At 53.3% G+C, this 9108-nt stretch overlaps 1 protein-coding gene across 1 annotated transcript; it reads right to left on the reverse strand.

Annotated features, from left to right (window-relative positions):
- Positions 1 to 1895: 1895 nt before the first annotated feature.
- Positions 1896 to 3892, reverse strand: BHLHA9 (basic helix-loop-helix family member a9). Its single transcript, XM_027130261.1, has one exon. It carries the CDS (start codon positions 3051 to 3053, stop codon positions 2379 to 2381), a length of 675 nt encoding a protein of 224 aa, XP_026986062.1. The 5' UTR covers positions 3054 to 3892; the 3' UTR covers positions 1896 to 2378.
- Positions 3893 to 9108: the final 5216 nt, after the last annotated feature.

A 9108-nucleotide genomic window follows, 5' to 3' on the forward strand; every position in this document is an offset into this window, starting at 1 on the left:
CTGGCCTAGCGTCCCCTAAAGAATCAGGGAGAGGAGGGGGTACCTGTTAGGTCAATACATACACATATGCACACACACACATTCACAGATCTACACATCTCTGTAAGCATGCACAAAGTGTGTACATGTTAAAAAACCTGAGAATGCCAGGCAAATACGTATCATCTTGGAAATATGCAGATGTGGACACTCAAACAAATAGCCCTGATGAAACAATGTTAATAACTAACGTGTTGGGGGCTTTAGTTTATAAAACACCTTCCCATGCATTCTCTCCTCATAACAACCCTGTGAATAGAACTTGTCTTAATAGCTTCCATGCAGTGAGTGCTTTGTGGGCCAGGCACTGTGCTAAGTGCCTTAAATGCATTCTCTCCTTTAGTCTGCACAACAGTCTATGATGTAAGTACTTATTTCAGCCCATTGTACGGATGGAAGTACCTAGGCTCGAAGCCCTGGGGGCGCCCTCAACGGGGAAGAACGTCGTTTCTTTCCATCCTGGAACTTTGGAAAGCGGGACTTGATGGTCATTTTATTATGTTTCCAGAGAATAGAAACCTGAGGCGGAAGCAAGGTGGAAGCATTGTCCAGGCTGGTCTGTCATAAAATTATAATATGCAAACAGTACTAAGTTGTGGAACACCTTCTCATTGCCAGAAACTGTACCTCAGAATGAATGTTAATGCTCACCGCCACCCTGAGGTGGAATCATCTGTGTCAGAGGTGAGGCACTAGAGGCTTAGAGAGGTTAAGTGGTCACACATGTAGTAAGTGGCAGAGCAGAGATTGGCTCCCAGGCCGGTCTGGCTCTTTCCTTTCCGCTCTTAGACTGTGACACTGCCTCTCCCTTATAGGGCAGGCTCAGCGGGCAGGCCTGGGGCCAGAGTCCCACATTTTGCTCCTAGCTAGGCCCAAGACCCCTCTGCCCCAGAGTCGAAGCCTTCCCGTGATCTGTATCTACCTGCCCTGTGAAATTTGGAGCCCTGAGGCCTGTGGACCTGATGCCAAGTGTGCCAGCCAGTGTCTCACTTGCAGAAAGCAAAGACACCCGTAATCAGGACGGTGAGCCTCATCTCAGCAGTTCTGGGGACACTTCACTCCTCCCTGGGTGACTATAGGCATCTCTGCAGCTTCTGTGGGGTCCCCCATTCTGAGCTGCATAACTCCCCCCACCCCAAGCTGGCAAGAGCCCAGCTCTCCAAGGAGACCAGAAGGCCCTCAGGCCTCCCCTGGCACACCTGGGTCCTCACCCCAGCAAGCAGCACATGCAACATCAGCCGGGTCAGCCCAAGTGAGACCGGACACGAGCCCGGAGCGCTCACCTTAGATGCAGAGCAGCTCTCCAGACTTCTCTGGGGGGCTGGCTGTCCCGCCCACTTCCTCAGCAGCCTTGGCCCGAGGCCCACCTTCCTGGATTCCAAGTCTGCCCCTCATCACAGAGGCCCTGGCTGCACTGGCCCACTCTTCCCTGGGAGCTCCATCCGCCCATAGCTTGGGGTACAGGCAGGACTTACCCCCCAATCCTTGGCCCTGGCCTCAGCTTCCTTCCCTGAGACTGGCCCAGACTCCACCCTCATTGCCACCATCTCTGTGGCTCACTGCAGACAGCAGCTCTGCCGGGGGCCAGAGAGGAGGCTGACCACATCCTTAGCCTCCCAGTCCCGCCTCCTGTCTCCAGATAATGTCTTCTCCCGCAGTGCCCCTCACAATGCTCCGTCACACCTGGGGTCTCACCAGAAACCAGTGTCTTCAAGTACCTACCTGTGGGCCTCACTCAGGCCAGGGCCCAACATTCCAGGGTGAGCCTCCAGGCCTCAAGCCCCTCAGGCCTTCTTGCCACCCTGGGCTACTGGGCCCAATAGAGTCCTGGTAGCAGACAGAGACCATAGCTTCTCCTTTTTATTGAGCTGCTCCTGATGGCCTCTCCCGGATCACAGACTCGGGGCATCAGCACAGGCAGGGGGAGGGGACCCCACACTGTGCCGTCAGACCACACCAGCTGCCACCCACACTGCCACATACCATCACCCCCCTGTCCAAAAGTCCCCATTCTCCTAACAAACAGCAGGACTTAGAGGCACAGGGATGCAAAAGTCACTTTCCAAGAAGAGTTCATCGAGTCCAAAGGTAAGAACCCAGCAGGATCCTGCTCCTTTTGGAGCTGCCAACCCTGGCTGGGATTGGGGGTGGGGTTAAGGGGTGCAGCCCCAGGCTCCAGAGTTCCTTCCCACTGGCAAAGCGCCTCCTTTCCCCCTCTGGCCTCAGCCCATTCAGCTATGCCCAGGATGATTTAATAATCTTCCCTTCTGTAGTCATCAGGTCATTGGCTCCTCCCAGGCCGGCCTTCCTCCAGGCCCGCGGGTGCTCTCGGCGCCGGGTCAGGAGTGCTGGTAGCCCAGCCCGGGGCCCGCTCGCAGGTGGCCCCGCGGCCAGGCAGAGGGAGCCCCGAGACTTCGGCGCCAGCTTCCCGCGGAGGCCTGGGCCACGCCCCGCGCCTCGGCCACCGCCCTGGCCTGTCCCAGGGGCGTGTGCAGGAAGCACGAGGCGCAGCGCGGCGTGAAGGGCCCAGCGGGCAGCGGCGCAGGCTGCGGCGGGCTGGAGCCCGCGTCCGCCGCGTCCCCAGCGCGCGCGGCCTGGCCGTAGCACTCCAGATGCCCGCAGGGCCAGCGGGGCGCGGGGCTGGCGCGCAGCACGAGGGAGAGCGCCGAGATGCGGTGGATGGCCCTGCGCAGCGTGGCGATCTTGGAGAGCCTCTTGCCGCCCAGGTCGTGCCGCAGCGCGCGGCGCAGCGCGTTGAAGGCCTCGTTGTAGTCCAGGATGCGCTTGCGCTCTCGCACGTTGGCCGCCATGCGCCGCGCTTTCGACCGCACCGGCCGGCTGCGCTTTCTGCTGCCCACCACCTCCTCTGGCTCGCCCAGGTCGCGGGGACTGCTGTTCTCTCTCAGCACCCCAAAATCCCTCCCGGCCTCCAGGCAAGAGCTCCCCAAGTCCTGGGCAGAGCCTTCGTCCCCCTTCAGGCCCCTGAGGCCTGGTCCCGGCGCGCCTCGGTGCATGGCCTTCTCCCGGGCCTTGGCGCCCCGGCTCCGGCTCACAAGCCTGAGAGTCCACCTTCCGAGCGTTGACTCCTGCAGTCTGGACACTCCCGGGACAGGCCCTCTGGCTGGGCTTTATGGCACCACGTGGCTCTCCGCCCTCCCCATCCATCCATCTCCCTCCTCCTGCTTTATTACCTGCCTCCAGGTAGGTTGGTGAGGGAGGAACCCAGAGGAAGGAAGCAAGGAAGGGAGGACGCATGCAGATTCTTGTAGGAAGGGATCAGATGGGCAGCCGGGCCACGCCCAGGGCAGTGCTCCAGCCGCGGGGAGAGGTTGCCCTGCTTCACTCCAGGGCCTCTCTGGCGTGGCTGGGTTCCACCTTCTTCCTCCCGACCCCAAAAAGAGTGCCACATTTGGCCTCCGGGCAGGAGAGCTGATAGGTGCACAGAAGGGCCCCAGTTTAGTAGTCGAGTGTGTTTAAAGAACCTTGAAAGTTTTGTCAAGTCCTGTGGGCAACCACGGGGCTGTCACAGAGGAAAGCATGACTGTTCCAGCGGGACCGATAAGGGAGGGGCAGATCAGCTACAGCAGGGCCTGCAGGTGAGATGGACCGGGAACTTTGGCTTTCTCAGCTCCCAGAGTGAGGCTGGCTGTGATTCTGAGTTTGGATTTTGCTTGGGCCTTAACTCACCTCCTATCTCTCTTTACCTCCCTCTTCCGCAGGCAGAGCTGGGCTGAGTGCTGACTCAGAGGGTGATGGTGATTGTCTGGTGGCCCCCTGGCTCCCCTTGTGGTACCCATCAGGGCATCTTTTGGAGTCCAGAGTCCTTGAGCAGCTCAAGACACAGCACTGTGGGGAGGTGGAAGGGTAAGCTGGGACGAAGTGAGAGAGTGGCATGGACATACATACACTACCAAACGTAAAATAGCTAGTGAGAAGCAGCCGCATAGCACAGGGAGATCAGCTCGGTGCTTTGTGTCCACCTAGAGGGGTGGGATAGGGAGGGTGGGAGGGAGGGAGACGCAAGAGAGAAGAGATATGGGAACATATGTATATGTATAACTGATTCACTTTGTTACAAAGCAGAAACTAACACACCATTGTAAAGCAGTTACACTCCGATAAAGATGTTAAAAACAAAACAAAAAAAAGACACAGCACTGCCATGTTATGAACTCAGTGAACCCACTCACCACCCCCCACCCCAGGGATTTTTAATTTTACACAGGGTATCAGAAAAAGAATAATGCTTAGTCCTAGAGAAAGACTCCCCCCGCAATGGAATTTCCGGCATCCACAAGTAAGTTGTTTGGAGCACCAAGGTCAATATCATTCCCAGCCACAATCCAGATGCCTCCAAAATGCCAAGACTGTGTGATCAGCTGGGATGGATATGGAGTTCACATCCATCTCGCCAAACAGCGGACTAACAACCCCATTACTTCAAACTATGAATTGCTCTATGGAGAAAAAGAATAGGGCTGTTCTTTGGTTTTATTTTCTGCCTTGCCTACTAGACTGTAAGCACCCTAAGGACACTATTTCTAGGGCTCTAGTCCCCAAATCTGCAATGTCTGTGAAATTTAAAAGTGAATGGAAGCAGCTACAGCTGGATGTTTTCACCTCTCAGGCCGTTTCCCACCGTCCCTAGAAACCACAGACACACAACCATACAGAAATGCAGGCCTCAAGCAGGATTTTACCCTGAGCCTGAGCCTCACAGCAATCCTATAGGGAAGGCTCTATTTTTATAATACCCATTTTACAGACTGGAAACTTGAGACTGAAAGAGTTAAGGAATCTGCCCCAAGTCAGAGGGCTGAGCTGTTGCTGAGCCAGGATTTCAAATCAGGTAGCGTGGCTCCTATTTGAAGACCTAACCCCTAACACAGCACAGAGCTCCTAACCCCTCTGTGCTGGGCCTGCGTTCTGGGCTCAGTGAGCACTTCTCCACCCCCAGTGCGGACAGCCTCCACCAACCACCTGTAGGTAATAGAGGCCTTGCATCTGCCCTTTGAAACAACAGTCATCGAGATAGTCAAATAGTTTCAACTGCGTGTGAAAATAAAAAGCTTGGCTGCTGTAGAGAAGACTGGGAAGGTGCGGGGGGGGGAGGAGGGTCCTCCAAATGGAGACAGACAAACAGGAAAAATATAGAGAATCTGCGCTGGAAGCTAGGAGCAGTCCGAAGCAGCCCAACTGCCTGCCTCCTGGGACGGAGATTCGCTACCTGGGATTTCCTTGGCTAATTCTAACTCTGTCCCCAGCTGAACTGACGGCTGCTGGACCCCAGGGGGAGCCTCAGAGAGCAGAAGTGACAGGCCAGTGCCCACTTGCCAACCTGACCCTCCACTGCAGGTAAGCCAGGGCCCTGTAAGCCAGGAGTAGCCTGAGGGGACTCGGGATCAGCCTGCAGCCACCTGCATGCACGTGTTGGAAAGGCCTTAGGCCTCTGCCTGCTGGAGATGTGGATTGAGTTCAGTGGCCTGCAGTGGGTCACCAGCCCCGGCTGCTTGCCAACATTTCATCTGTGAAGCCAGCCCCGAACCCTCCCCTTCTGTGCTTTACCCCACCTTAGCATGTAGCAGATCATATTATGCTTCTTTTCCCATGTATTTATATGTCTTTTTTTAAAAATTGAAGTGTAGTTGATATACAGTGTTGTGTTAGGTGTACAGCACAGTGATTCAGATATATATATGTATGTACATGTATGAATATATATATATATAAGAATATATATATATTCTTTTCAGATTCTTTTATAGGTTATTACAAAATATTGAGTATAGTTCCCTGTGCTATACAGTAGGTCCTTGTTGGTTATCTACATATCGTATTCAATACTTCTGTGTTCATGCTGGATCCACATCCAGGTCGCTTCTATATTCCCAGTACCTAGCACAGTGCCTGGTACATAGTGGATGCAAGGAGATATTTGCTGAATATTGAATAAATAGTGCCATCCCTGATATTAAGATATTCACAAGGGCTTCCCCGGTGGCTCAGTGGTTAAGAATCCGCCTGCCAATGCAGGGGACATGGGTTCGAGCCCTGGTCTGGGAAGATCCCACATGCCACGGAGCAACTAAGCCCGTGTGTCACAACTACTGAGTCTGTGCTCTAGAGCCCACGAGCCACAACTACTGAGCCCGTGCGCCACAGCTACTGAAGCCCACCCTCCTAGAGTCTGTGCTCTGCAACAAGGGAAGCCACCACAATGAGAAGCCCGCGCACCGCAATGAAGAGTAGCCCGTGTTTGCCACTGCTAGAGAAAGCCCGCGTGCAGCAACAAAGACCCAACGCAGACAAAAAAAAAAAAAGAAAAAAAGATATTCACGAAACTCTGGAAACTCCACACTGGTCTGATCAAACAAGCTCTATATTCAAATCTGGTAAACAGTTATTGAACATGTACTAAATACCAGGCCCAGTGCTATAGGCTGTCACGTGTGTTGACAGCCATGAACACGTATATTAAGTATATAGAAGCTCCGTGGGACTTCCCTGGCAGTCCAGTGGTTAGGACTCCGCGCTTCCACTGCAGGGGGCATGGGTTCAATCCCTGGTCAGGGAACTAAGATCCCACATGCCATGCGGTGTGGCAAAAAAAAAAAAAAAAAGTATATAGCTCCATATTAAAATAGAAGGAAGTAAACCTTGCAGCCAAAAAGAAATGCCATAGAATTCCCCACCGCCCCCAGTCACCTGGGGGGAATTTGATAATTGCCAAAGCTGTATTCACCCATGTGGTTGTGGTGGCAGCAGCAGTACATTATAACTTCTCAGACCCCACCCCAGATCTATTGAATTCAAACTTCTGAGTTAAGAGCAAAGTGGTTCAGATGTTCAGAAATATATATTTGTTCTTCCAGAACCTAGCCCAATCTAAATTTTACCTTGCTTAAGAATGTTCAGGATTGTACACATAATGACTTATTTAAGGTTAATTTAAGTCTTATTCAAAGATAATTTTGAGTACACACAATTTTCTTCTTGCACATTAACTTGAGAACGTCCCCACCTATACTTGGATGGAGGAAAAAATACTCATGGCAATAGACAACTCGGGGGCTCAAATGTAACAATATAGTCGTAGAATATCAGCAAGGAAAGAAAACGAGGTTGAACCACAGATTTCTCTGCTGGCCCCCGACCATGAACCCTCAAATCGATATGAAAAGGAGGTCAGTGAAAGTAAAAACAATGTCCCAAGGGCACAAGTTCCCCAATGCTGGGAGCAGGCCTGCCGTCCCATCCCTTCCCTAAAACAATTCTGGCTTTTCCTTCCCATGTGTCCTACTTCTCCAGGCCGGCTCCTCCGCCCTTCCCCGCACACGTCAGGAAATGACCCTCGGCTCCAAGTTAATAATTCTGAGGCCACACACTCCTGACAAATGGCCGGGGCTCCCAGAGAGAAGCGCCCCCGCCCCACTCGGCCCCCTTCCCATGAATCCCTGGAATCCGAGGGGACCCGTGTGATCCCCGGCTGCGACCCCCGGGGCGTGCAGCTCGCAGGGGCCTCGAGCGGGGTTGGGCCGACTTCAAAGGCCGGCGGCGGGGCAGGCATTTCCGCGGCATCTGCAGCGGCGGCCCGTCCCTCCCGCCGCGCGGCTGGAATCCGCCCCCGCGGGGAGCGCCACTTCTCCCGGCCGGGCCGCCAGGAGGCGGGCGCGGGGAGGAGGGGCCGCGCTCGTGATTTAGGGCCGGGAGATTCCGCTGACGGCCGCGAAGGTACCTATTACCTCTCGGCGGGGCTTGGATTTCAGAAATTCCTGCTCTTCCCCGGGAAGTTCCGGCGTCGCTCCCCCGAGGGAAGACAGAACTCCCACCTTGGAGAGAAAGCCGGGATCCAGGGACGGGCCTTCCGGAGAAACCGAGTCCAGGGCGTCCTGAGAACCCCGTCATCTCCGGAGAGCTGGCCTCCAGAAAGGCCCACAGCCTCCCTTCTCTCCCAGACCGGGATCCTCAGCGTTCAACTTAGAGAGAAACTTGGCGTGGGGGAAATGTGGAATCTGACAGTTCTGGGCTCAGTTTCAGGCTCTGTGCCTTCATTCAACAAAAATGTGATGACTGCTTCCTGTTCTAGTTACTGGTGCAGAGTAGTGAATTAAACAGGCAAAAAGCTGGCCTCACGGAAGTCATATCAAGTGCAGAGAGCAAATAATAAGGAAAATAAGTAATTTATGTAGTAAATAAGTACTATTAGAATATATTAGAAAGTGATAAATGGTACAGAAAAGATAAAATCAGAAAAGATAGAAAGTGGAGAATGTGGGGGTGGGAGGGGTCAGGGAAAGCCCACCTGAGAAGGTGACATCTGAGTAAGGACTTGAATGAGACAAGGTATTTTTGTGGCTATCTTGAGGAAGAGCTTCCAGGCAGCAGGAACAGCATGTGCAAAGGCCCTGAGGCAGGAGCGTGTCTAAAAGTTCCAGGGGCAGCAAGGTGGCCAGTGGGGCTGGGGCGGAGCAAGAGGTGAGCTCCAGCTGGTGACATGGTTGCACAGTCTACTGCAATATCTTGAACTTTTACTTGGCAAGAGATGGGAAGCCATTAAATAATTCCATCCCCTCACTTCATGAGTCTTAAATACTCAAGTCTTAAAAGAAAACCCATTAGCTTTCTCTTTCTCTGACTGCTGGATGAGTATTCCATAAGCCATCATAGTATGATGAGGAAAATACAGTAAATTGGCCAAACCATGATATGAGAAAGCAGGGGGTGATGGGAGATGAAGCTGGGGGTTTACTAGGCATCATGCCCAAAAGCTTGGATTTCATCCTGTAGATAACTGGGTACCACAAAAGGATATTAAGTTAAGGAATGACACAGTCATGTTTGGATGGTAGCTAGAGCTCCTTCGAACAGTGTGGAGAAGGGATCTAAGGCAGACTCCAGTTAAGATACTGTAAAGATCCAGGTGAGAGCGGAGTGCCCTGAGTTATGCAGGTGGTTGGGAGAGAGGTGGGCTGGAGTCCACACCTGTGTGGAAAGTAGAACTGGCATATGGGGGTGGCCAGCTGGAGGTAGCAGATGATGAAAAGGAAAGTGTTACCATCTCCATATCCT

The sequence above is a fragment of the Aethalodelphis obliquidens genome, unplaced genomic scaffold (assembly GCF_003676395.1).
Source record: "Aethalodelphis obliquidens isolate GAN/ISIS:26980383/991018 unplaced genomic scaffold, ASM367639v1 scaffold38, whole genome shotgun sequence".
Taxonomy (NCBI): Eukaryota; Metazoa; Chordata; class Mammalia; order Artiodactyla; family Delphinidae; genus Aethalodelphis; species Aethalodelphis obliquidens.